The sequence below is a fragment of the Myotis nattereri genome (assembly GCF_964212035.1).
Source record: "Myotis nattereri genome assembly, chromosome: 16".
Taxonomy (NCBI): domain Eukaryota; kingdom Metazoa; phylum Chordata; class Mammalia; order Chiroptera; family Vespertilionidae; genus Myotis; species Myotis nattereri.
In genome coordinates this window covers 18,266,947-18,294,500 of record NC_138091.1, presented here as the reverse complement: position 1 = coordinate 18,294,500, position 27,554 = coordinate 18,266,947, and the positions used below count along the sequence as shown (strand labels likewise).

The following is a 27,554-nucleotide window of genomic DNA, read 5'->3' as shown; positions in this document are numbered from 1 at the left end:
CTCACTCTTCCAGGTGCAGCGTCCTCTCTTTGCCTGTTACCAGTCTGGATTCCCTTCCCCCTTCCTTTCTGCATGTCAGCAGCAGCTTCACCACTTCCAGGCTTCCACTCATCCAACACTGGGTGCCAGGCACAGGGGCCTGGAATGCCCCCTCACCCACGATCCTTTTCCAAGCCTTGCTATGGCCCTAGGGAGTCTGGGGAGGGAAGGTCTTGCATCCCTCGTACAGATGGGGAGACTGAGGCTCTGATTCAGGAAGGAGCCTGCCCACGGCCCCACAGGAGCTTGGCTGGTGGGACTGGAAGCCAGCCGGGGCTCCTCTGTGGCCAGAGGACTCCAGTGAGCCCTGCCTCCTTGACAGCTGTCAAAGCAAGGTGACGGGGGAACGAGGGGGTGAAACAGACCGTGTTCTCTAGTTCCTCTACTGGGTCAGAGGAAGTTACCACCAGAAAGGAAGGGCAGAGGGTCAGGGGTCACTCACTTCCTTTTCTTGAGAAGATGCCTAGTTTGGCCCAGGAAGGGGGTGGGGCATCGAGCTGGGGTGGGGCCAGTGCTTGGCCCGAGGAGGAAATGGAGCCCCAGCCTGAATGTCGGCGTTCAGCTTGGGGTCCAGCTTCAGCCCAGGACTGTGGGCAAGGGTAAGGGCTAGGGCTGGAGGTTGGAGGTAGATTCGGGGTTCAAGTTCTTGGCCTCTGGCCTGGGTTGGGGCTCAGACTGCAGTAGGGGCAGGGAGGGTGTGAGCCCAGGCCGGGGGGAGCATCTCAGCCTGAACAGATGTGGCATACACTGTGGCCACACAAATACACTGGAAAAATAAGAAGTCTCTGGACAGCCCCCAGAGCAGCAGCCCCTGCCCTGATGGACCCTGTCCTGGGCTGCAGGCTCTGCTGGGCCAGAGATGGGAGTAATGGGAGACTTGCCCTGTGGCCCTGGAGAGGCCTCCCTGCAGGAAAGGAGAGAGGCCGGAGCCCTGGGGACGTCTTCCTGGAAGCAGTGAGAGGGGGGGAGCAAGGGGCTGGAATATCAAAGAGGCCTCCCCGGAGGAGGAGGTGCAGGAGGTGCATGGGCCTGGAGCACCAGGGAGGCCTCTGCGTTACCAGCGCCCAGCTCAGCTTCCAGGCAGCAGCCCTGGAATGCTCCACTGTCTACTGTCGAGGGGTGAGGCTGGTGAGTCACTGGGCTGTCTGCTGGATGCCGGCCTCAGCTGACCCTGTACTCTGTTTCTCCCAAAGCTGCTGGGCCTCCCGTGTTCTGCCCGTGTCGGTCTGTTCTGACTCCAGATCATCAGATCCTCCCGACTTCCCTGTGTAGCCAGCGAGGCAGACATGAATGTGCCTGTTTTACAGATGGAAATGCTGAGGCCTAGAGGGCTGGTGTGCAGCAGAGCCAGATGAGTTCCTGGAAATCCTCCAGTCAGTAGGGACGGGTCCAAGATTGGCTACCGGCAACCCAGGCAGAGGGAATGGGCAGGGCAGAGGCATGGAGGTGGGACTCGTAGGGTTGTGGCCACAATGGGAGAAGGGCCTAGAAATCTGACCTCCTTGCTCCATGGCCAGAATTGAAGCCTTTTCTGCCCTCATTTTCTCAGGTTCCCAATAAGGCTGCACGGAGGACCCCCTTGACCGTGGCAATGGAGGGGGGCCCAGCGGTCTGCTGCCAGGATCCCCGGGCAGAGCTGGTGGAGCGAGTGGCAGCCATCGATGTGGCCCGCTTGGAGGAGGCAGATGGTGGCCCGGGGCCTGCCAGGAACGGCGTGGAACCCCCACCACGGGCCAGAGCTGCCTCCATGATCCCCGGCAGTGCTTCAGGACTCCCCCTACCCCGACCCAGCCTCTCCACCAGGAAGCTGTCCCTGCAGGAGCGGCCAGCAGGAAGCTGCCTGGAGGCCCAGGCTGGGCCTTACACCACGGGGCCTGCCAGCCACATCTCCCCCCGGGCCTGGCGGAGGCCCACCATCGAGTCCCACCGCGTGGCCATCTCGGATGCAGAGGTTGGTGGGGCAGAGCTAGGGGGTGCCCATGAGCTTCTCAGTAGTCCTCAGTGAAGACCCTTTCTATTCCTGTCCCTGTTGTAGCTTTTGGTTTGCATACCCTCAGAGTTGGGGAGCTCACTACCTCACAATAAGGCCTCTTCCCACCCAGGGAAGCTCCACCTGACCCGACCTCTGCATCCTATACATCCCACCATTCCCAACCCCACCCAGTCCAGACTTTGGAAGTAAACCCGCCCTTGTCCCCCAAGAAGTCCTCTTAGAGATTTGAGGCCAGACACAGTGTCCTCCCACCCCAAGACTTCCCCAGCTTGAACCCCACCTTGAATCCTGCCTCCTCGAGTCTACTCTGACTCAGAAGCTGCCAGCATGCTGCCAGCCTGCGGGCTCCCGCTGGCTCTGTCCTTGCCGCTTAGGTCTGAACGTGAACCTGAGTACGGAGCAATCTATAGCTTCAGAGGCTGAGCCTTTTATGCCTGAGCGAGGGCTCCGGTCTCTCGTCCCTCTTCTCATCCTTGTTCGTGCAATCTAGACCTCACATCCAGCGCCTCTGGAAATGCTTGCTCACGGCTTTCTTACAGACTTGGGTCCCCCAGACCTCAGCTTCCAGGCAGGAATCAGTGCATTTCTCCTTAGCCAGGCTCCCCATTTATGAGGCTTCTTGTCACCACCAAGTTTCCCCCACCCCAACTTGAAAGGTTGCTGAAACCCCCTGGGGTCTGGGAGTAAGGGGTCTGGGGCCCGGATTGATCCCTGAACAGGATCCAATGCTGCCTCTGGATCAAGCTTTACCTGATGCTTTACCTGATGCTTCCTCTCCCCGCCAGGACTGTGTGCAGTTGAACCAGTACAAGCTGCAGAGTGAGATTGGCAAGGTAGGACTGGGGCTGGCCAGGAGTAGCGGGAATTTAGTTTGGGATTTTGCGAAGGCAGGCTGTCAGGATGCTCTGCTTGGTGCAGCCCCTTCTCCTCTGGGAATGTGAGGCAGAGACAGGAAGGCCCAGGCCTGGGAGTGAGGAAAATTTTGTCTCCTGTAGGAAATGTCTGGTGTGGGTGGGGCTAATGGGAGATGAGTCCTGATTCCTGTCTCCCCAGAGTTGTGGGGTTTTTTTTTTTTTTTTTTTTTTTTTTTTTTTAATATATTTTATTGACTTTTTACAGAGAGGAAGGGAGAGGGATAGAGAGTCAGAAACATCGATGAGAGAGAAACATCGACCAGCCGCCTCCTGCACATCTCCTACTGGGGATGCGCCCGCAACCAAGGTACATGCCCTTGACCGGAATCGAACCCGGGACCTCTCAGTCCGCAGGCCGACGCTCCATCCACTAAGCCAAACCGGTTTCGGCATGTGGGGGTTTTTTTAAATATGTTTTTATTGATTTTTTTTTGAAAGAGAGGGAGAGAGAGAAAAAAACATTGATTGGCTGCCTCCTGCATGCCCACCTCCCTCCCCCCCACCCCCGCCCCCCGGGATTGAGCCCATAACCTGGGCATATGCCCTGACCGGGAATCAAACTGGCGACCTCTCGGAACATGAGATGATGCTCAACCCACTGAGCCACACTGGACAGGGGGAGGCATGGAGCTACATTGAGCCAGGCAGGGGCAGTTACCAAGGCGGGCCTGAAATTTAAGCCCATGGGTGGTGGGAGTGGAGATGGGATGCAGGAGGAGGGGGCCAGAGCTGTTCAGGCTCCCCTTGGCCTGAACCAGCCCTGGGGGAGGGTGTCTGCCCAGGCGGGGCTGACCTGTGCCTGTTCGCAGGGTGCCTACGGCGTGGTGAGGCTGGCCTATAACGAAAGTGAAGACAGGCACTATGTGAGTCCAGGGATAGGAGGGAGGTGTTGCCCAAGCCCGGCCCTGGAAACCTGGGGGGTGGGCAGACGCTGTGCTGGGAAGACAGAGAACGACCCTGTCTCTGAAGGGAGGGAACTCCCTGTCCCCAGGGGTATGCAAAGGAAGTGACCTTCTTGACCCTGGTAATACGCAATCAGAGGCTGATACCTCTGAGGGCAGAGCTCCAGAAAGGCACTTTGGAGAAGAGGGATAAGGCCTCCTAGACTCAGATGTGGCCACCTCCTCACCCAGCTTAACTACTCCCAGCCACACCCTTAGTGGCATGGCAGGTGCCACCTGTGACCGGCCTGTACTGCCCCCTGGTGGCCGCACACAAGTGACATGCCTGCCCCTCCCTCCGTAGGCAATGAAAGTCCTTTCCAAAAAGAAGTTACTGAAGCAGTATGGCTTTCCACGTATGTATCTATTGGGCCCTGTGCTTGGGGGCCCCTAGCTGGGGCGTGAGTTGGGGGGTGCGTGGGGGGGCGGTGGGGGAGACAGAGGAGAAGGAGACCTCAGCCCCTAGCTAGTTTTTGGTAGGACTGGGAGTGGAGGAGGGACAGCATGAGCAAAGGTCTGGTGGTGGGCATATGCTTGGCGGGTGGGCGACAAGACCATGGTCTTGCAAGTTTTTGCTTGAGGCTGGTTGCGAGGCGACAGGGGGGCCCAGGCTCCTGCAACGGGCTTGTCTCCTCTTCCTGGCCACAGGTCGCCCTCCCCCGAGAGGGTCCCAGGCTGCCCAGGGAGGACCAGCCAAGCAGCTGCTGCCCCTGGACCGGGTGTACCAGGAGATCGCCATCCTGAAGAAGCTGGACCACGTGAATGTGGTGAAGCTGATCGAGGTAGGAGGCGGTGGTGAGCGGGCGGGTACCTGTGCCCGGGTCGTGGGGAGCACAGACCCAGGGGTCCTGCCGAGAGACACATGTGGCCGAGGCCTCCAGGGACACAGCCAGACTTGGGACAGGGACGCAGGGAGGCTTCAGGGGTCAGTTCAGGCTGGTCTGGGGTGTTCTCGACGTCTCCCTGAGGGTGAGCGCCGGTGGTTCCTGAGGCCTCATCTGTCGGTGGATAGCTGCAAAGTATACCGGGGGCCCTGGGGCTGGGGGGACAAGGAGGCTTGGCACTTCCACCCCAGGCCTCCTCAAGCCCTACCCCCATGTCTGCTCCCTCTGACCAGGTCCTGGATGACCCAGCTGAGGACAATCTCTATTTGGGTGAGTGACCCAACTCATTCCCCAAGCAGCTTACCTGGGGTCGGTCCAAGGGCTCCTCGGGGATACAATGGCCTTCAGGGGGCCAGGGAGGAAACACACTCTCTGGCCCTGGGTCCCCTTGCCCAGCCCTGCTGAAGTAGGCTCAGAATATCCAGTTAGAGTCCAACAGATATTTCCAAGTGCCCACTCTGCTGATCAGAGAGAGAATGGGCTGAGTAGACACAAGAAGCAGGCTCCCTGATGTGGGTTCCCAGACCCTGTCTGATAGCTCTGTGCCTCAGTTTCCTCACCTGTAAAATGGGGGTAATAATGGTATCTGCCACATGGGGTTGATGTGAGGAGTGAATGAGTCATTACATGGGAGAAGACATACTCACTGTGAATGCTAATGTTGTTCTTAAATTGAGTTCCCGGTGCCTGATTCATGGTTGGGCTCTGGAGGCCACAGGAAAAGGGGCAGAAGGAATGAACACTGGCTTACAAATGAGAGGCCAAGGCTTAGGCTCCACTCCCTCTCCTACCTGCCTATCTGTTATGACCTTTAGGAAAATTTCTGCCCCTTCTGGGCCTCAGTTACCCCACCCTTGCCCGTGAAAGGGGTCCGCGCTGTATCAGATGAGGCAGGTCCATAGCAGACCCCACTCTTACCCGTTTACCTCCTCTGATGCCGTGGGACCCCTGTCCCTCCCTCAAGGATGGCTGGTTGCCTGCCCCCTCCTTCACCCTCCAGAGCAGGGAGGGGCCTTGGCATCACCTGCTCTGCCAGCCTGGCTGCACCTTACCTTCTTTTCTTTTCTTTTCTTTCAGTGTTTGACCTCCTGAGAAAGGGGTGAGTTCCCCATTCCGATCAGGCAGGTCAAGGCTCACCCAGGCCTTCCTTTCCCTTCCTGTGTCCCTAGTCCTAGGGTCAGCTGCTCTGGGAGAAGGCAGAGCCCAGGCCCTGCTTTGGGAAGCTCTGAGCTGGGGGCGGGGATGAGAGACCAAGAGACAATCCTTTGAAAGAGGTCAGGGAGGCCGGAGTAGTGTAGTCAGGGAGGCTCTGGAAGAGGGGTGGGTTTGGAACCAGGCCTGGAGGAACTGGAAGGAAGATTTTGATGGAAGAGGAGTAGAACGGAGTGTTTCTCAAGCAAAAGTGTAGAGCAGGGACTCAACTCTTACCTCTCTTACCTGTATTCAGATTGCAAACCGTTCCTGCGGCTTGTTAAGTTTGTGAGCTGGGTGGGTGGGACTCCATTCACTCCCGTTTACAAGAGGGGAAGCTGAGGTTCAGAGCGGGTAAGTGGCTTGCCCGGCACCACCCAGCAAGTCACTGACGAAACCCAGGGATCTAACTCACGTCTGCCTTCTTTGGCCGTCTCAGGATGTTTGCAGAGCAGCAGACACGGAACAGGGCCATGGCCTGGGTGGACTGGAAGCCCTAATTGCTGAGGTCTTGAATCCAGGCTATAACTTGTCTCTCTGCTGGGGGGGCTCCTCAAGACCAATTGGGGAGGAGACAGGCCGCAGTGTCCCTTTCAGACTCGGGGGCTTTCAAATGTGTGTGTTTTGTAATTTACTGATTTGAGAGAGAGACATCGATTTGTTGTTCCACTTATTTATGCATTCATTGGTTGATTTTCGTATGTGCCCTGCCCGGGGATCAAACCTGCAACCCTGGTGCATCCGGACGACACGCTAACCAACTGAGCTGCTCGCTCAGGGCCTTGCAAATGGTTTTGACCTCCATTCAAAGGGAGCAGCATGGTTCACATTGCCATTTGCATCTGTCACTGAAACCAAAGTTTTACAAAACAGCGCATGTCCGTATTACACAGGATCTACTCGGATATATTCTACTTCATTAGGAAAACAGCAGTGTCAGGGTTCAGCTTGGGGTAGTCACCCACTAAATTGATTTCGTGGCTCTGTATTGGGTCTGGACCTGCAATGTGAAAAAGATGGCTCTATGTGGCATCTTTACAACTGTCTGATTATAGGTAATAAAGTACTTAGAAGAAGGATTATCGCCCATCAGAAATTAAGATAAAGCTAATTTGAAATGACAGTGATCTGAAGGGATATTTGTGTCTATTTGTATCACATATGGGAGGAAAAAGCTAATATCTTAGGTTCTGGGGACCCATTTGAGGATAGAGGGCTCCTGGGAGGTCTCAAGTGGCCTGAAGGTCCCCGCCCCGTTCCCCTTCCCCTGCTGTCTGCCTCTACTCAACCTGCTTCAGCTGAACACCCCTCGCCCCTCCCTCCACAGGCCGGTCATGGAGGTGCCCTGCGACAAGCCCTTCCCGGAGGAGCAAGCTCGCCGCTACCTGAGGGACATCATCCTGGGCCTTGAGTACCGTGAGTGAGGGGCCGCCTGCCTCCCGCCTGGGACTGGGGACTGGGGACTGGGGATGGGGACAGGGGACAGGGGACAGGGGACAGGGGACAGGGGTGGGAGACACCGGAGGGGGCGGAGCCCAGGCTGAGAAGGCTCTGAGCCTGTGTTGTCAGTCAGTGCTGATCTGCCAATCAGCTTCAGTTGGGGGTGGGGCCATGGACCTGGGGGCGAGGCCTAAACCTCTAAAAGGCTAGGGCAGTGGTCGGCAAACTGCGGCTCGTCAGCCACATGCGGCTCTTTGGCCCCTTGAATGTGGCCACGAAGTTTCAGTCGCACTGTACGTGCGTGCCCACACGTGGTATTTTGTGGAAGAGCCACACTCAAGGAGCCGCAGTTTGCTGACCGCTGGTCGGGGAATGGGGTCCTTCCTGGCTCCTGGTGATCATCAAGTGACTCTGCGCCTTGGGTGTTCTGTCTGGCTCTCTCCCCTGCTGAGTTCTTAGCCACGCTCAGCCTCTCTGCAGGGCCTCAAGAGGGCTGGGAAGGAAGAGATGCACGTCCAGCCGCTCCGAGCCTGTGCTGTCATGGAGCCTGTGGGTGGTGGCAGTGGGGGTTCACTGTGAGGGGCCCTAAGGGACAAGAGCTCAGGAGGGAGGATGTTATCTTAGCCTCTATCTCCAGGTCCCTTTATTCCTACTTATTCACTCACTTATGAGTACCTACTGAGTGATAGCTGGGGGCAGGGAGTTGACAAGGATCTCATGCCCAGTAGGAGGGACAGGAATCTAAGCAGGCAGATGACACAGTGCAGTGCCTGCCAGAGTTGGGGAGGCACGGGGCTGTCAGAGCGCTGAGGGCCGAGGGAGGCTTCCTGGAGGATGCCACTTGGGACCAGGGTCCTGAAGGATGAGTAGGAGTTCGTTGGCCAGGCTGGCGGGATGGTGGGAGAAATACAGCAGGCAGAGAGAACTGGGTGGGCAGAGGCACAGAGCGGGTGGGCATGGACTCTTGGAGAATGGGAAGAAGTTCAGTCTGGTTGAGGCATGAGGGCCGGGAATGCCTCCGCAGAGGACGTCCCTGACTTCATGCTGTTGTGTTGTGAGCTCCGAGGCTTTGAGGAGCATCTCTGTCCGTCTGGGTGGGGGCAGGGACTGGGGAAGACTGATAGGCGTGATAGGGTGACACCTTAGAAAGCTCTGTCCAGCAGCTGCCGGGTGGCTGGCTGAAGGGCGAGAGGCGGCCAGCTGGTTAGGGACGAGGCTGCTTCCACAGCCAAGTGACAGATGGTGAGTCCTGGATTAGGGCAGTGGCAGTGGGAGGAGACAGGAAGGAGGTGGGGTGGTCAGCACCAGTCCTGGGGAGGGCCCCCGGACACCTGGGCTTCTGGCCTGGTTTGGGGAGCAGGAGTGGGGCCCCCTTTCTCTAAGATCTTAGCTTGGTTTGTCAGGAGCATATTCTTGCCCTGGGAGGACAGGATGAGAGCCCAGCAGAGGTGACAGGAACCAGGACTGTCTTTATCGCATTTGGGCTACTCTCATGTCCCCAGATTAATATTCTCTTTGTACATGTGGGGAAACTGAGGCACAGAGAGAGGAAGGCTTTGCCGAAAGTCCCTAGCAAGGGCTTTGAGGTATAGGCAGGGGGCATTTTTACTCTGGTGTGATCATTGGTGGGTGCACCAGCTTGGCCTCCACCCCTTTCCTATCCTGGGACTTACTTCTCAGTTGAGGATCTATCTCCCACCCTCTTTTCCCCTCAACAACTCCCCCCAAAACAAACAAACAAACAAACAAAAATAAGCTAATCCCACCTGACTTTTGGGCAAAGCCTCATCAATAACCAGCTAATGAAGGTGAAGGGCTTCCTGGGTGGATGGGTGAGCACCAGGGGCTGACAGGCAGGCGAATGGAGGACTGCCTCGCGATTCTGGTCCCTCGAAGGCAGACTTGAGGCAGCCCAGGAAGGCTCTGGCGGGAGCGTCCATCCTGATGCTTACAGATGGAGCAAATTCAGTGATGCAGCTGTGAGAGCAGCTGGATCTGGAATAGATCTTAGAGTTGGGTCCGTGGGACTTGCTGATGAGTTGGCTGTGGGGTCTGAGAGAGAGAGAGACCTGAACAAAGGGTGACATGCTGTTAACAGAAAGGAAAAGACTGGAGGAGGAGCAGGGGTTTTCTGTTCTGTTTGTTTGGCGGTGACGGTGGTGGGGTTCCCGACAGAGAAATGGAGTTCTGGATTAGACGTCTTCTTGAGAAAGATTGAGCTGTCTACTGGATATCCATGTGGACAGAGAGCCTGGCGTTCAGGGAGGAGGCCAGGGTTTGAGATAAGAACTTGAGACACTTTCCATGGTCAAATACACAGCCTTTGAGACGGATAGGTGTGTGTCACATCCTGCTGCTCATCTGGTACCATCACCGCAGGACCGTTGGTGTTGTTGTTATAGAACCCGCATTCACTCGTTCCCTTAGCCCCCAGCCTTCCTCCCCTCCTCCGCGCCCCTCCCCTGTTCCCTCTCCATCTTTCCTCCTTCCCAACATCCTGGGTCTGCCTGTCCAGGGGAAAGTGTTAGCTGAGGAGGGAGCCTACAGTGCATGGCCCTGGGGCGGGGTCAGTGCCTTCTCCCCGCCCGAGCTGCCTGTCTCTTCCCAGCAGTGCTGAGCCCGAGAAGCAGGAAGAGTTGCCAGCCCGCTAGCGAAGGCTGACCTTTAGCCGGTCGGCCATGTGCATCCTGCAGGCCCAAGGCCTGGGATGCCCCCTTCCCTGGATCTCCTTCAGCCCAGAGTCCGTAGGGCTCAGGCAGTGCCTCTGCAGGCTGCCCTGCAGTCCCACCCCGAGTCCAAGGAGCAGGAGCATCTTGTCCGTCTGGGTGGGGGAAGGAACTGGGGAAGACTGATAGGCTGTGGGCCTGCAGACAGTACCCACGTCATCTCTGGGAGAGCCAGGGTTGGCCTGTGCACTCCCCTCCCCCAGCTTCCTCTGACCTGCCCCCTCAGCAACAGGTGCCTTGATCGCCATGGAGAGAGCACTGGACTTGGAGTCCCAAGGCCCCTAAGAGTCCAGTCCTGGGTCTGGACCACCTGACCCGGCCTCAGTGCCTTCTCTGCAGAGCAGAGCAGAGGGCCCTGGCGTCCTCTTCTGGGGTCCCCCTGAGAGGAGGGTGTGTGGGCGCCTTCTCAGCTGGCTTCAGACAGGCTTCCCTGGCTGGGGGGCGGGTTTGGGCCACGGCCTGGGCCGCGGGCCTGGCCGGCGCTCCAGCTGCCTCTCTCCGCAGTGCACTGCCAGAAGATCGTCCACAGGGACATCAAGCCATCCAACCTGCTCCTGGGGGACGACGGGCACGTGAAGATCGCCGACTTCGGCGTCAGCAACCAGTTTGAGGGGAACGACGCCCAGCTGTCCAGCACGGCCGGCACCCCGGCGTTCATGGCCCCCGAGGCCATCTCCGATACCGGCCAGAGCTTCAGTGGGAAGGTGGCTCCCAGGGCCTGGGCCGGGTTGGGGTTCAGCAGCAAGGGGTGGGGTAGCTTGCAGTGAGGCCTCATTTCCAAGCTGAAGATGCCAGGGTCCTGTATCTCGGGGGTGAACACCAAACGCAGTCCCTTCCTTCATAATTACCTCTGCCTAGAGCAGTGATGGCGAACCTATGACACACGTGTCAGAGGTGACACACAAACTCATTTTTTGGGTTGATTTTTCTTTGTTAAATGGCATTTAAATATATAAAATAAATATCAAAAATATACATCTTTGTTTTACTATGGTTGCAAATATCAAAAAATTTCTCTATGTGACACGGCACCAGAGTTAAGTTAGGGTTTTTCAAAATGCTGACACGCCGAGCTCAAAAGGTTCGCCATCACTGGCCTAGAGTCTGACAAGCGCCCCAGCTTTGGCCTCCTCTCATGTTCCAGCAAAATGTCCCCAAGGCGCCCCTGCCAGCTGCTCTGTGCTGAGTTCTGGATGGGGCTCTGGGGCAGGCAGAGCCCAGACAGCCCAGCTCTCTGCCCTTCTGGAGGTGGCAGGGTTTGAACTAGGCTTTGAAGAATGGGGAGGATTTGAGGAGGAGGTGGGGCCCAGAGAACATGGGGCACGGGCTTGGGGCACGGTGGGGCTCGGGCAGTGCGAGGCCTGGACGTTCAGGTCTTCTCCTGAGTGAGAGGCAGTGGGCAAAGCTTTCTGAGCAGGGGCTGCAGTTCTGTGTCCCCCGCACATGCCTGTTCTCACCTGTGGAATGCTGGCTCCCCCCCCACCCCCCATCCTGCCAAGGAGGCCTGTGGATGCCCGTGTCGGGTGTGGGTGTGGAGCTCAAGAGAGAAGTCAGGGATGTAGATATTCTTCTTTAATTTTTAAAAAATATGTTTTTATTGATTTGTTTTAGAGAGAGAGGAAGGGAGAGGGAGGGAGAGGAGATGGGAACATCCATCAGCTGCCTCCTGCTTGCCCCCCACTGGGGATCGAGTCTGCAACCCGGGCATGTGCCCTGACTGGGAATCGAACCAGCAACCTCTTGGCATGGGAGGACGCTCAATCCACTGAGCCATGCCAACTGGGCTAATTTTCAATTTTGATATAATTCCAAATTTACGGGAAAAAAATATAAGAAAAATATATACATATATATATATATCTCCAGATTCACCAGTTACTGACATTTTGTCCTATATACCTTTCACCACTCTCCCTGTGTTTATGTGTAAGCGTATGACATTCTTCTGAACCATTGGAGAGTTAAGTTGGAGACCTCCTCCTCCTTTATTGTTAAAAACCTCAGCGAATTTAAAAAACACACCAAAAAAACCAAGGACATCCTCTTATATAACCTCAGTACAATGATCAAAATTAGGGAATGTATCACTGATGAAAGACTGTTATCTAATCAGCCTTGTTCGGATTTCACCACTTGTCCCGATACTGTCCTCAGCGCCCCGTCTTCTGGTTCAGGGCCGGATCCAGAGCCCGTTGCTTAATCCACTTGTCACATCCCCGGTGTCCTTTCATCTGGAAGAGCTTGGCTTCTCTCTCTCCCCTGACCTTGACATTTTGAAGAGAACAGGCCTGTTACTTTGTAGAACGATGTCAGTTTGCGTTTGTTTGTGTTCCTGGATTGGATTCAGATGAGGCATCTGTAGCGAGAATATGTAGGTAGAGATTTGAGAATATGCTCCCGTACGAGATAAAGCAGATACCAGGAGAGGAGGTGGGGTTCCAGAAGGGGAAACTGAGAGCGCATGCCAGAACCAGAGCGTGGGGGAGCTGGGGAGAGTTAGGGGCTAGCCCTCGGCCTGGGCAGGGCTGTTTCTGGGGTCCGAAAGAAGGAATATGGTGGCTTCTCCAGTGGATCGCTAGGACGAGGGGGTGATGAGCTGGTTTAGCGCGTCTAAGTTCAATACACCATCGTTTCCGGCCGCTTCTGTGTGATGGGTACAGCATGTGACCTAGAGGTCAAAGAGGTTTGCACCTGTTGAGTTGAACATGTATCTAGTTTGGGCCTGTTCCAAAGAAACCTGGAATCCCTTAAGGGCAGGGCCAGGGCTCAGCACAGAGTTGGGCATGGAGCCAGGGCCGGGGATGTTTGCTGAGTGACTACATGACTGAGGAAGGAGGTGCCCTGCACGCCCTCTCCCACAGCCCCTGGAACTGGCAGGCAAGGGGTGTCGGTTCATTCTGGGGGGACTGATGGGAGCTGTTTTCTTTCTAGGCCTTGGATGTGTGGGCCACGGGGGTCACGCTGTACTGCTTTGTCTATGGGAAGGTGAGTGCTGGGTGGGCTGGCGCCACGGGCTGGGCCCAGCCGAACCAGGGTGGCTGACAGGAGCAGGCCCTTCCTCTGTGTGCTAAAGTGACGTGACATTTGAAAGGGGCCACTGCTCTCAGAGAAGACCGAGGGAAAAGAGGCTTTTTCTGGTTTTCTCTTATCCCCTTGGGAGGGGATTCATGTGCAGGCGTCTGGGACAGCAGCCACCCCGAAGGCAGGTATGGATGGTGGAGTCCAGCCGAGTGCTCCGGGTCCTGTCCCTCCATGCCATTCACTCACACACATTCACTCAGTTGGTCATTCATTCAACCAGTCGGTTTTGACTCCTGCTCTGGGTCAGGCTGGGCCTTGGGGACACCCGACACTGACTTGGCCGAGATCCCTGTCCCCAGGTGCTCCCACTCTGGTGAGCGCACTGAGGGGCAGGAGGGAGCCTCAGTGAGCATGTTCCCAGATCCCAGGCCTCGGAGTGGAGGCCTCCCTGCCGGCAGCTGTAACCGGTGGGTACCCCCAGCCTCACCGTTTCCTCAGTGACTGATTTGGTCAGGCAGTGTTCGTGGAGCACCTGCTGTGTGCCAGGCCCTGAACGAGTTAGACGAGGTTCCTCCCGACTACGGGGTCCCAGAGAGATGGGGCCGGTCTCCAGCACGCGTTAAGGCTCTGGGGCTACATCCTTCGCCTGCTTCTTCACCCCAGTGCCCGTTCATCGATGACTACATCCTGGCCCTGCACAGGAAGATCAAGAATGAGGACGTGGTGTTTCCTGAGGAGTGAGTAGTCCGCCACAGGGGCTCCTGCCCACCCCAGGGAGGTGGGCCTTTAGCAGAGTTTTTACCCTTTGAAGGCCCCACCCCCGCCTGCAGATCTGGGGGGGGGGGGGTGCTGTTCTTGGGAGGGTCCTGAGCAGATGGAGGGGGGACTGGCTCAGGGCCTCTGAGACATCGAGTGGGATGGGTCCCTCTGCAGATGGAGCTCTGAGGCTGGGAGTGGGGCAGGGCGACCATGTCACACATTCACACTGCTCCTTCCAGAAGGCCTCCAGGGGGGCCAGGGCACCACCCCCATGTGGACCCTGGACCCATGGGGAACCTCCACCCCCCCCTCCCCACAGGTGGGCAGGGGTTTCCAGATGCCAGTGTGCTGCCCCATTTCACAGATAGAAAAGTGGAGTCCTGGGGGAAAGTTTTCAGTGGGCCTGGGATTGGAAGCCAGCCCCTCCACTCCCTCCCTTTGTGACTGAGGTCTCTGAGCCCAGAGGGACTGTGTAGAGAGGCCGCCCCGCTCATCCACGGTTCTTCTGATAATGACGTTGGCTACCAAGGCTCCTCAGTCTCCAGGGCCCTCCTGCCCTCTGCCCAAAGTGCCCAAGGCAGGTCGCAAGCCAACCTAGGGGTTTTCCTCAGTGACCTCTGCTCTCCCGTGCCCGCTGCCTGTCTGGTCCCCAAGCCCTCTAAACTGCCCCTCTTATCATCTCTTGGCTGCATTGCCACCTGGGTGCCTGCCTGGGTCTCCCTGCTGTCAGCCTCCATCCAGTGCAGCCACCACAGTCAGGCCAGGTTGACCCTGATAAAGCACAATGAATCTCACCATATCTTCAGCTGTTTTCGAGGCTTCCCAGAGCCCACGGGGAGAGGCCCCGCCCTGGCCCTGGCATTCCAGGATGTCTGGGTCCTGCCACCACACAGCCTCCTTGCCCTGCAGCACTAGGCATCTGGATCCCGCCCTTCCCTGCCATGGCCAGTCGCCTGGCCCTCTGCGCCTGCAGGACCCCTGCCAGGCCAGCGTTCTCCCCCCCAGGATTCAGAACCTAGGACAGCAGAGGGCAGCAGGGCCAGCAGTCCCAAGAGTGGGTTCCCTCTCTGCAGGCTTGTAGGGATGGGCTCCCCAAGAATGGTAGCAAAGAAGCCCAGAGTTTGGGCAGAGACAGTCCAGGCTGATGTGGGGCTGACGGTCCTGGTCCCCCGTCCCCTGAGTCCCTCCTCCCTGCCCTCACTCTGCTGGGCAGCCATGTGCTAACCCGCTCACCTCTCTGGGCCTCGGTCCCCTCTATCACGTGAGAATCTTTCCTGCCACCTCCCAGGTGGAGGAGAGGATAAGACGCTGAGTGGCAGCGTCTGGTGTCCTATAAAGTGACTCTTTTCACATTATTCCAGGAGGCATCCCTGGGGGTGCCCCCCTGCTGTCTGAGAAGTGAGGGGTGGGTGTGTCTCTGCCCTGGGGTGCTAACCAGGGAACCCCTGAAGCAGGATGGGGAGGGAGGGATGGGAAGGAAATTATCCTCATCAACCATCTCCCCTCATCTCCTTCCTTCCTCTCTTTAGGCCAAAGGTCAGCGAGGAGCTCAAGGACCTGATCCTGAAGATGCTAGACAAGAATCCCGAAAGGAGAATTGGGGTGCCAGACATCAAGGTGGGGGAACCATAGGCCTCAGTTTCTCCTGTGGAGAGCCCTGCCCCGGGACGTGTGGGTTGGTGGGCACTGGGTTCCCTCAAGGCTGTTGTTGGTGGCATGCCCACGGGCCTTTGCTCACTGGGTGTCTGACCCCTCCCTGTCCTCCCGACTTCACAGCTGCACCCGTGGGTGACCAGGAACGGGGAGGAGCCCCTTCCCTCAGAGGAGGAGCACTGCAGCGTGGTGGAGGTGACCGAGGAGGAGGTGAAGAACTCCGTCAAGCTCATCCCCAGCTGGACCACAGTGGTAAGAGGGTGAGGGGTCCTGGGAGGAGGGTGTGGCCATCGCCTGAGACTAGCTCTCTGCTGGGCCCTGTGGGGGTTTAGAAGGCCGCCTGGTGGGCCAGCCCCGATGCTACCAGAGGCCCCTGTTCTGCTGGCTTTCCTGGAGCTGTCCTTGTGGCAGGAGGAGGGACGGAGTCGGAGAGCCAGGGTGCAGCGCTCTCTCCTGGCATGTCCCTCAGGCCGCTGCACAGCTTCCTCTGCGCTGTCCGGCACAAGCACTCCTCACCCCATCCTTCCTGCCTCAGCTAGGAGGCATTCCCCATGCCCTCAGGATAAAGCCCCACTTTCAGCTGGACATCCCAGGCCCCTCAAGGCCTTCTCTGGCCTCTGAGCCCCCCAGGCACCAGTTGCACCGGGTTCCTGCCAATTCCCGGAATTCACCCTCAACCATCGTCCTCTGTGCCCTCATCCTTCCCTCTGCCGGAATACTCTTCCTTTCTCTGCCCACTCAGCACGGCCCACCTAGCAGCTGCCCCACAGGGAGTCCCAGCAGAGGCTGCCAGTGGGCCTGGTTCTTGGGGGCCTGTGTTCCTCATGCTGATGGACCTGCCCTCCCTAGATCCTGGTGAAGTCTATGCTGAGAAAGCGTTCCTTTGGGAACCCGTTTGAGCCCCAAGCACGGAAGGAAGAGCGCTCCATGTCTGTCCCAGGAAACTTACTGCTGTAAGTACCGGTGGGCTGAGACCTGCAGGGCACCCCCTGGGGTGGGGTGGGGCAGGGTGGGGGCACATCCTCCCACTCTCACTGTCACTGGGCCATGAGGCTGAGCAGAAACCAAAATGTGGGGTTTGAGTTGAGTTTGTTGTCTCACAAAACTGAAGAATGGATTCACAGACAGAAGGGGTTAGTGGAAGCAACGTTTATTGAGAGAAGCCAGTCCTGGAAGAGGTACAGCTGGGGTTCCAAAAGCCGGCCAGTGTCCAGAGCTTCCGTTCCATGTTGCAGTTGAGTGTAGTTCAGCATCCAAGCTAATTAAAGTCCATTAGTCCCATGTTTAGAGTCCCAGGTGGCTTATGGCACCGGAGCCAGGAACCTCGCACGCTGGAGAACGAGGGAGAGGAGTGCACGCTCTTTTGTATCCATGCTTGCTAGCTTCTGATTGGTTCTTTCTAAGACTTCTGCCTTAGCAATATTCTTGTGATTGGTTATTTGCAAGCTGCCTGTCTTGGTAACATCTATACCTGTCTCCTGCATGTGCCTTTCCTTCCCGCCCAGCTGGGCTGTCTTAGTAACTCCGCCTAGCTGGGTTTCCCGGCCCTGCTTCCCCCTCCCTGGTCCCGGTCCCTGTCTACCTAGCTTCCTTCTGTCTCCTCTGGGGGAGACTCAGCTGGGCCTCCAAGGTGCCTGTTTGCACTTCTTTCCTCAGCCCATGGTAGGGTTTGCAGCAAGGCCTCATGTCTGCTCCTCATAGAAGGGTGGCTCGGCTGTGGAGGGAGGGCGCTTCTGCCGACTTCCCAGCGTGGGGCAGTGCTGGCTGCTTTCCTGAGTGGCCCATGCTACCTCCAGCCATTGCGGAGGCCCTGTGCCTGGTCAGCGCTCTGTAAACGCTCGTTCAGCAAGTGAGCATGGACAGGCCAGCTGCCCGGGCCAGGGAAGGGGAACCCTCCTTTGCTGAAGGCTCCCTACTGTGAACCAGGCATGTGCGGTCACCACCTGCTAGAAGTCAGAAAAGCAGTTCTGCAAACCTCCGAGAGCCTGGTCTTCAGCTTGTCCACCTTCTCCCACTAAAATAAAACAAAAGTTAGTTGGGGATGCCAACAAGGTCTGCTGGAGTTTGCGCACAGGCCTGCAGACAGAAAGCCAGGCGAGGGTCCTGGACCCGCATTTGTCCCTGGGACGCGGGTGCCTTCCTCTGGGGAAGGGAGCTGCAGGGAGGAGGAGCTGCTGTGCGGGGAAGGCGTGCTCCCAGAGGGTGCCAGACACAGTCCAGGTAGCTCGGCCTCTCAGGAAGGAGTCTGTTCACTTGTGCTGCCCAGGGGCCCAGACACGGGCTCTGTGAGGCCACCCTCTCATGAGTGGGCCCTTTAGAAGTGCCGGGTCCCCTCATCATGGACAAGCTGGTGTCTGCTCCCTGCCAGAGGCTGCTTACCCTCAAGGATGTCCATATACCAACCGCTTTTCCTCCTCTTGACAAACTTTCTGGTCAGTGAGGGGCGAGGGGTGGCGTCTGGGAGAGGCCTCGATGTCACTGAGCTTCCCCTTCCCTTGTCTCCTCAGTAAGTTGGCCAGGCCTGGGCAGGGGCCTCTCTGGCTCCTCTAGGTCTGCAGGCCTCGGTGATGGAATTGGGCTTAGTGCAGGGAATCACATACTTCGCATCCAATGCAGCCACTTCTGAGAGTGAAAGAGGAAGCTATTACTAACTATGCCAGGACTACATGCATGGTCAAAGCCATGCCAACAAACCTGGACATCTGGTCACCCTAGCTCAGTGCCTGTGACTCCGCGCCTCCTAGTGGTGGGCCAGGCCAGTCACAGGCTAAAGACATCCTGTACCCATCTAATCTATGCCTGGCCCAGGGCTGGACTGCAAGTGAGGAAGGGAATCGTTGTCCTTTTATAGCCATGTTAATGGGGAGACAGGCCAGTTCCCTTTATTAAGTACTGGGCCTAATACTCTCCAGCTATAATAAAATTCTGTAATTCTGTGACTCAAGTTTAATTTTGAAACGCAGGTTTTAAATTTGTCCTTGATTGACTCTATTTTCTATGCTTTGGGATAATAGTTGAAGCTCTACAGTCAAGTTAAATGGAATTGATCCTTTTTTAAGATATAAAAACCCGTTCATTGGTCATTTTAAAAAGAAAGGTCTTGGGGGGGGGATCAGATACTGGAAGCTGTTGAACGTGTGACATCATCCCAAGATCGACGGGTTACTCTACTTGCACAAGACGAAGAAAATGTAAAACCAAAGCCCCTCTGCTCAGGACTGTGGGGGCTGATCTGGGCCTACGTGGAAGGCCTGCGAGGGCGCAGGGAGGTCAGCCAAGTCAGATCGTGTGAGGCTCCAGACTTCATCTCTGGGCAGTAGGGAGCCATGGAGTGTTGTAAGCCAAGATTTGGGGTAGGGAGACCATCAAGGGGCCGCGACGCAGGAAGGCGAGCTTGGGATGCCTGTGAGTGTGCGGGAGAGTGTCCTTTCTGAGTGTATGTTCTGAGCCCTGAGGTCCCTCTGCCCCTTGGTTTCCCTGAACAGGAAAGACGGGTGTGGTGAAGGCATCAAGAGCCCGGAGCTCCCTGGTGTCCAAGAAGACGAGGCTGCGTCCTGAGCCCCTGCATGCGCCCAGGGCCACCCAGCAACACGCTCATCCTGCGCCTCCAAAGGCCCCTGCACTCATGCCGACAGCCGCCCCTGCGGGCAGGGGGCTGGGGACTGTGGACCCTCTCCTGGCTCCCCTCCCCCCGTCATGCTGCATGACCTCTGCGCGTGTCCGAGACAGGATTGGAATGTGTGTCATCTGGGGTTTGGTGGGCAGGGCTCCCTCGAGCCTTTCTCCTCATCTTGGCTCTCCCTGTGGAACCCACATTGTGGGGAAGGTAGGTACACTCGGTGCCTTAGGAACCCCATATGACTCGTCAGCAAGGCCCGGAGGCAGGAGGCGAGAAACCGAGATGGCAGGAGGAGGCCTGGCTTACCACCACTGCAGAGACCTCCCGCCGGGGCTGGGCAGGCCGGGCTCAGCTGCCACGCACATGGAGGGGTGTACCCTGCCACCTTGGGGGGGTGCTGCCAGAGCTTGAGTCTGCTGAGAACACTGGTATGGAGTCTCTGAGTCTTTGATGGGTGTTCCGGGGCCTCACTGGGGCAGGGGCCAGTATTGGAGAATTCAGATTCTCGTTCTGTTGTCTTTTACTTGTGTTTTTTACATGGGGGCAAGGGGCTATAAAGACCTGCTTGGGAACAGCACATGACCTCTCCAAAGCTGTGGGCGGTTCCTAGTGCACCCCACCCTTACGTGCAGCCAGGTGAGCTGAACTGGCCTTGCCGGATTGTGTTTCACACCCAGCACTAGCCAGAGAAAGGGCTGAATTCAACTCTCAGCAGAGACCTGAGCCAGGAGCACCACGTCTTCCCTGCCCGCATCACTCCCTCTGTGGCTCCTCAGAGCCATGGCGGCAGAAGAGGCACCAGGGGCCGACATGGCCTGAGAGCCCTGGACTCACAGGGCTGTGGCCTTGCAGATGCTGAAGTAACTGGAACCCAGTCTCCAATCCTACACCGGCCTCCCCATCTGGCCCCAGAAGCTGCCCTCACATTCCTACGCTGAAGGACAAACTGCCCACGGTGAAGGCCACCCTAGAGTGGGGCCTTGGTGGGGCATGCATGCTGGCAGGCGGCCATGGAGCGGCAGGCCTTCCGCCACTGCCTCACCCCAGGCCAGTCACCATCCAGCCTGCCCCAAGCTGGAGGGCTGGACTGTGACATGTGTCGACTCGGCCAGGCTGGGGCAGACATCTCTCTGGGACTCTGATGGCGTGGTGTTCGCTGACCAAATGCTCAAGAGATTGGCCTCCAAAGGACAGCAAAGCAGGACTCATCAGATACCTCCCCTGAAAACGTGGGCCAAACAAGCGGGTACAGTGGCGGGCGTGGGTTTCATCTCGCAAGAGGACTTGTGCCGAGAAGGGAGGGAGGCCGGGCCGGAGGAGGGTCTCCCCTGTGCATCTCCGTGCCTGTGGGTGTCCGTCGCGCCTCCCCACACACGCATGTGCGTGCCCATCCGCTGCACAGCACACTCGCATGTCTTGCACTGGCACATGCATCTGTAATATAGTTTCTATGTCTATTTAAGACTGTGAGCAGCACGTGGCCCGTCATCAATGGGTCCACGTTTCTCCCTGGCTCCTCTCCGCTAAGCCATTGTAACCAGGGCTTAGGAAACAGCTCGGCACTGTTTTTAAGAACACTGTCATAGAGTTCGTGGGAGGCCGGTCACCCACCCGCCAGCTTTTGTTGAGCGTCTCTGCGCTGGGGCCTGGCGGGTGGGGCCTCCAGGGGGCAACGTCCATCGGACTTGCCCTCGCAGAGCTCCAAGGTGAGCCTGGCTTCGTTGGCCAGGTCACAGCCTGGATGGCGTGCTGACCCCGCCGCCGTGGGTTTGGGTTGGCATCGTTTTCGAACGTAGCACAAGTGATGAATAAACTCCATAAGAGTGTTTTAAAAATTAACTTCTCAGGAAGTGAGTTAAAAACATTAAAAGCCCTTTCTTGAGTTAAAACAACAGCACGTTGTGTGTATATTCTGTGCTTCTGGGTGTGTTTTCTCGCCAGCTGGCTGTGCTTGCATTTCTGGGAAGGCCTGAGCAGGACCGTGGTGGGAGGGGCTCTGGGGGGGAGGAGAAGAGGAGAGCGAGGGAGGAGGGTTGGCTCAGGCTGCTGAGCAAGTCCCGTGGCTCCTGCTTGGAACAACAGGGTGTTGGGGAGCCAATGGGCTGCTCATGGGGCACCCGGCCTGTTTCACAGGGGCCCAAGGGCGCCGGGGTCTGGTCCTCAGGGCTGTCTACTCCCCGTGTGGCAGGAGTCCCAGTGGAGCCTTACAGGAGCCCTGTGACATGGGCCCCATGTCCTCCCTCTGCCCCCTTAGCCTTGGGCACTGGCCCGGGGTTTTTTGGCGCCACAGCTTCCTGCTGATCCTAGGGCCCCCATGGCCACGATGTTGAGGTCAGACAGCCTTGAACTTGGATCCAGCTTTGCCATTTAATCGTCGTGTGACCTCGGCAAGTCGTTGGAGGAGTCTCAGTTTCCTTATCGATCGAATGCGGATCGTAGCACCTCCTCAGGGTTCTTTGAGGTTAAACCAAGCCCTGTGCCAAGCGTCCGCCACAGTGCTTGGCACAGAGTGGGCACTCGGCGAGGGAAGACAAAGGACGTCCCGCCCTGGGGCTGCCCGGAACCAGCCTCAGGGGCCGCGGGCTCGGCACAGGCCGCGTGTTTGCCCGTCGGTGGAGCTCCAGCTGGATGACACTGGAGACCAAACAGGAGGAGACCACGCCAGAGGCTGCCTGGCATGGCGACCGGCTTTCCCATCTGAGAGGTGGAGGCCAGAGCTGCTGCTGCCCGCTCCCTGGGCATCCTGGGAACGTCTCTCCAGCAGGGGTGCTGGCGGCGAGGCAGAAACTCCCCAATCACCAGAACCCATGAGTGGGTTCTTGCACCCACTTGCTCCCCACCACGGCAGCCCCTCAACCTGGGACCCACCACCTCTCACTTCCTCACGGTCTCCTGGCCGGGGTCCTCAGCTCTCCAGCTGCCAGGTGATCCTGGTCTCACCGGAGCACACCCAGCCCTCAGAAACCTGTGCTCCCAACAGGCTCAGCCTGGCCTCCGAGGCCCCTGCCAGCAGCCCTGCTGCTCTCTCTGGAAGACCCCACAGGCCCTTTGCCTGATCTCTGCTCCCCCCACCCACTATGATCCTATGAGGTCTCAGCCTGGGGGAGAGGTGGGAGGGACGGTCAGGGCCGCCGAAGGTTCCGATTTTCCCAAGGGGACACTCTGACACATACTGGGCCCCATATAAACACCCACAGGTTATGGAGGCATCCCTCCCCTTCCACACTCCCCACCCTCCCTCCTTCCCTCCACACACACAGGCTGGCACACCTACACAGCCTCTCCTCGGGCAAATGAGCAGGCCTGGGCTTGAGGGGCCTACTGAGGCCCCGGAGAGCCAGTGAAGGGGCCTGCCTTTGGTCTCACCTACAGGACAGTCCCTGGCCTGCAAGGACTCCCTGCACCACTCCAGCCTCCTGCTGGCCTGGGCATCCACAGCTTAAGTGACTTTCCTGCTCCGGTCCCCTCCCCCATACACATGCAGACCTGGCTCTGCCCTCCGGGGTCTCAGACAGTGTTTCTCCAGCTAGGATGACTCGGGAAATAAAGTCTGGGTCCTGGCTCGCCCCCCAGGGCAGCTATCAGTCCCCATGCAGGTTGGACTGACCAATTTGTCATTGGCCCATCTGGCTTTGTAGTCCCTCTGCCTGCCTTCCCCACCTCCTCCAGATAGTCTTCCCTGGTCCACAGCCCCAGAGGCACCCTGGGCATGTGGTCCGGCGTCTGGTCCACCTCCTACAAGACTGGAATCGGGGCCAGGAATTAGAACTTTTACAGCTTCTGTCTGCCCACTCACGGCTCCATCACAATGAAGGCCATCGAAGAGCATCTCTCAGCAAAACCACAAGAAGGGGGCCTTCCCGCTGGGAACCCCATTCTCCCCACCAGATCCCTTGTGAGCTCCTTCCCGGGCCTGCACATCTCTGGCCTTTTCCGGTCCTCTGTTCCTGCTCCTCGGCCTGGCCCAGATTTCCACCGCCTTGGTTTTCCAACGACCACCGCCCCACACTCCTGGGCGTGCAGGAGGCAGCCCTCCTGCCTTCTCTCTCAGATGCTCTCGGCACTGGCTCTGTGTCCCCTGTTACTGCCCAGCTCGCTGTCCCATCTCCAGCAGGACTGGTCACTGTTTGCTCTAGCCGCCGCTCATGCAACTGGCCGATGCTCTCTACATTGCGTGCCCTTTGACCCCAGCCGTTCTTTGGTCTGTGCTGAAGAAATGGAACCAGAACAATGTGGGACCGGAACACAGGAAGGGGCTGGTTAAACTCCAGGCTTGGCCTCCCAGAGTCCAGGGCACCAGCCTCAAGGTGCCAGAGCTTTCCCAGGAGAGGACCCCTTGCCCTCAGGCACACTCCTCTCCTGCTTTCAGGCAATCTGTGCCAACACCCACCCACCTCCTCGGGGAACCCACCCCAAAGCTGAGAGAGGGCTCCCCGCTGTGGTCTGTCCCTCCCAATTCAGCCTAAACAGTAGTTATCAACCTGGCTACCTGCTAGTGTCGCCTAGGCCCTAGGGAGCTTTTAAAAAGTCCTGATGCTGCCCTGGCCGGTGTGGCTCAGTGGGTTGGCAGCGTCCTGTGCACCAAAAGGTTGCTGGTTTAATTCCCAGTCAGGGCACATGCTTAGGTTGTGGGTTGGGTCCCCAGTCTGGGTGCATATGGATCAATGTTTCTCTCCCCTTTCCCTTCCTCTCTCTCTAAAATCAGTAAAAGTGTTTTTTAAAAAATTCCTGATGCCTAGGCCCCGCCCTGATTTAATTGTTCTGAGATGTAGTCTGGGTGTCTGGATTTCTTAAAATTAATAGACTTTATTTTTTTGAAACAGCTTTAGGTTTATAGAAAAAAATGAGTGGAAAGTACAGATGCTTACCATATAATCCCTCCACCCTCTCTCCTGCTCCCCAGTTCCCCATTAGTGTGGCACTTTGTTACGACTGATGAACAGACACTGATACATTCTTATTAACTAAAGCCACAGTTTATTTTAGGGTTCATTCTTTGTGTTGTATATTCTAGGTGTGACAGATGTGTAATGCTGTGTATCTCCCATTACAGTATCATACGAATCGTTTCACTGCCCAAAGAATCCCCTGTGCTCTACCTGCTCATCCCTCCCTCCCTCCCACCCCTCAAAATGAAGCTGGAGAGCAGGGCAGGGCTGGATAATGTGCTGAAGAGACCCCTCTGGCTACAGTGTGTAGGGGAGGGATGGGGGTGGAGGAATGAGAGAAACAGAGAAACCAGTGAGGAGGCCGCTGCAGTGTCCAGACAAGAGGGGGCATGATGGTGGCTGGGATGGAAAGAAGCTGAGGGGTGGCAGCTGAGAGGATGGAGAGGAGCAGGTGGACATGAGAGAGAGGTGGGGGGCCAGACAAGAATTATGAGTGGCCTGGCTGTGGGGGTGGGAGAAGAAGGGATCCAGGGTGGCTCCTCGCTTTCCAGGCTTACACACCTGGGTTGCCTGTGATGCGGATCAGGGAAGTCGGGAACATAGGAAAGGGTGTGGCTTGGAAGCAGGATTCTGAGTCTCAGGTAGATTGAGTCTGAGGTGCCTTGAGACATTCCAGGAAAGATGTCCAGGAGGCATTTAGACAGACGGACTGGAACTCAGGGGAGAGGGGAAAACTGGCAATGGCGACCTGGAGGTCCTCAGGGTAGGGATGGCAGTGGAGCTGGAAGCCATGGGTGTGATGAGATGGCCTAGGGCAGGGGTGGGCAACCTTTGTGTGAGTGCGTGCCAAAACCAGCAAAATCTCTGACTCAAAATTCTTCTGCGTGCCAACCCTAATTTTTTGAGAACATGTTACGCCTACTTGATATCTCTTAAGGTGTACATATGTGAAGAACCTTGAAGAAATAATAAAATTCATTCAAGCAACAAAAACACAGTATGGGATGATGAAAAATACATTTATTTTTTAATGCACACTGATAGTCCGACAGAAAACTTTATGACTTCGTTTGATATCATCAGTGGGACTTTTGCTGGTGCATCACTGATGACAGAGATTTTACATCAGGTTTATATTTCGTGACCTTCAGAGATATGCACGAGCTACTACTTTCATCCGTCAGGCTACTTCTATTACGAGACTTAACAAAATGCATCACTGAGAACAAAGATTCACAAACGTATGTGGATGAAACCAAAACACTGGTCGGATCTAGGAAGGCAGGGAGAGTTAAGGCAGAGGCATAGAAATTGCTCTTCCCCTCTCTCGTCAATCCATGTCTACGGTCTTTAAGATAACTTGTTATGTAAAATTATTTATTTATCTAAGATGCACCTACACTGAATTTATCTGAAAAATAAGAAAGTCGATATTAAGAAAAAAACTGTGAATGGAAGATTATAAGAGAGGGTTTCGCGTGCCAGCAGAAGTCACTGGCGTGCCATGTTTGGCACGTGTGCCAGGGGTTGCCCACCCCTGGCCTAGGGAGTGTGCCTGGGTCAGAAGAAAGAGGACCCAGGATTGAGCCCTGGGGGACTGTTAATGTAGGGGGGAGAGGAAGAACCTGAAAACACACTGGAGCAGGGGCCACCTGGGAGGTGAAAGGGAAACCCCGTGTGACCACATCAGGAGTATGTGTGGTTTCAAGAACCCGGGAGTGGCCATCAGTGTCGATGATGCTGAGTGGTCAGGTCACACGGAGAAAGTGAGGGAGGCAGTCCTTTCAATCATTCGCTGTGTAGGGTTGCGCAGAGCGTAGGTGCTCCTCCTGCATCAGGGTCAGCTGCCTTTAACTGTAGAAACGTTTCCTTAACTACCAACCTGCAAGTAGTCCAGGGACATGAACTGGGGGTGTGGGTTTGTGGGTGTCCACTTTAAAATTGCATCAAAGAGTCCTTCTGCTTGAGTCAGCAGGACACCCCCTCAGGCCAGTGGACCGTGTTACCCGTCTGCCGGTAGCATTTGATTTCACCATAGGAGCTTATGTTACCTTTCAATGATTTCCCCCTGTGTTATCCCAGGAGAGGTAGGATTCCATCATGTATTCCCCTCCTCCCTGGAAGGGAGAGGGTGAGAGAAAGGAGAGGGAGTGGCCAATTTCAGCCAATCTTTTTTTTTTTTTTTTTAAATATATTTTATTGATTTTTTACAGAGAGGAAGGGAGAGAGATAGAGAGTTAGAAACATCGATGAGAGAGAAACATCGATCAGCTGCCTCCTGCACATCTCCTACTGGGGATATGCCCACAACCCAGGTACATGCCCTTGACTGGAATCGAACCTGGGACCTTTCAGTCCGCAGGCCGATGCTCTATCCACTGAGCCAAACTGGTTTCGGCTCAGCCAATCTTTTAGAAGACCCTCAATACCTCGTTGTCCCCTAGCCTCCATCGTCACAAATTTCTAAGAGAGTTATCCACACTTCCTCAAATTCCATCTCTAAGCTACCTTCCCCTTCATGCACCTTGGTCTCATCAAAGTCACTGATGGCCAACCAACTTAGAGACCTAAGTCAAGTTCCACCGTGAACTGGTGGCTACACTTATTTAACCTCCACGACCTCCTTTGGGGGTGGGTAACGTCCCATACGACTGCTGAGGGCACTGAGGCTCTGATGGTTAAGCGGCTTGCCCAAGATCACACGTGGTAAAAGGGGCAGACTCTGCCCCCTGAAACGCAGGTGTGTCTGATGCTGGTCATGTTCTCCCTTGGTTTATAGTTGTCTGTTCCTCCATGGTCAGAGCTGGTAGGGCCTCTGAGGCCCTGGGGCCCCATCTACACCCTCCTGAGATGGGAAGACAGGCCCAGAAAGGGGCCAGACTAGCCCAAGGTAACATAGGGTGTAAGGTGCAAAGTCAGGAATCAAAGCGAAAACTGACCAGTGGAGCCCTCTGGAATCCTAAAGACACCCCCCCCCCCCCCGGCTCTTGTTAGAACATGCCAGAAACCATGGTTTTGGGCCCTCGGGAATCAGGAAAGCTCTGGCCTTTGGGCAGCTCACTATGCTCTTGGAGCCTCCATTTTTGTGTATGTAAAATGGGTCAATTATTGGGAGACTTGAAAGAGACACAGGTTGGCAAGGCCAAGTCCACTGTAAACCTACAGATTGCTCAGAGGTCATAGACCAAAGGTCTTTCTGGGCTCTGGAGCCTGATTGCCTAGGCTCAGATTCAGGTTTAATCCCTTATACTAGAGGCCTGGTGCATGACATTTGTGCACTCAGGGGGTTCCCTCAGCCTGGCCTGCACCCTCTCACAGTCCGGGAGCCCTCGGGGGATGTCTGACTGCGGAGAGCGGGCCTAAGCCAACAGTCAGACATCCTTAGTGCTGCCACAGAGGCAGGAAAGGCTCCCACCACTGTTGCTGCACTCACCAGCTGTGAGCCTTGCTTCTGGCTGAGCAGGGCTCCCCCTGTGGGAGTGCAC

At 56.6% G+C, this 27,554-nt stretch overlaps 1 protein-coding gene across 2 annotated transcripts; it reads left to right on the top strand.

Moving 5' to 3' along the window:
• The first annotated feature begins 1,232 nt into the window (after positions 1-1,232).
• CAMKK1 (calcium/calmodulin dependent protein kinase kinase 1) lies at positions 1,233-21,072 on the top strand. Of its 2 annotated transcripts, XM_081110622.1 has the most exons (16): positions 1,308-1,412; positions 1,589-1,990; positions 2,818-2,865; positions 3,756-3,809; positions 4,192-4,243; positions 4,536-4,669; positions 5,005-5,041; positions 5,849-5,870; positions 7,290-7,378; positions 10,633-10,832; positions 13,060-13,113; positions 13,813-13,886; positions 15,438-15,525; positions 15,685-15,813; positions 16,411-16,514; positions 19,047-21,072. In XM_081110622.1, the coding sequence occupies exons 2-16, from the start codon at positions 1,631-1,633 to the stop codon at positions 19,117-19,119; spliced, it is 1,518 nt and encodes a 505-aa protein (XP_080966748.1). In that variant the 5' UTR covers positions 1,308-1,412; positions 1,589-1,630; the 3' UTR covers positions 19,120-21,072. The 2 variants fall into 2 exon arrangements, with proteins under 2 accessions (XP_080966749.1, XP_080966748.1); XM_081110623.1 differs by having other exon boundaries at positions 1,233-1,990.
• The last annotated feature ends 6,482 nt before the right edge of the window (positions 21,073-27,554 follow it).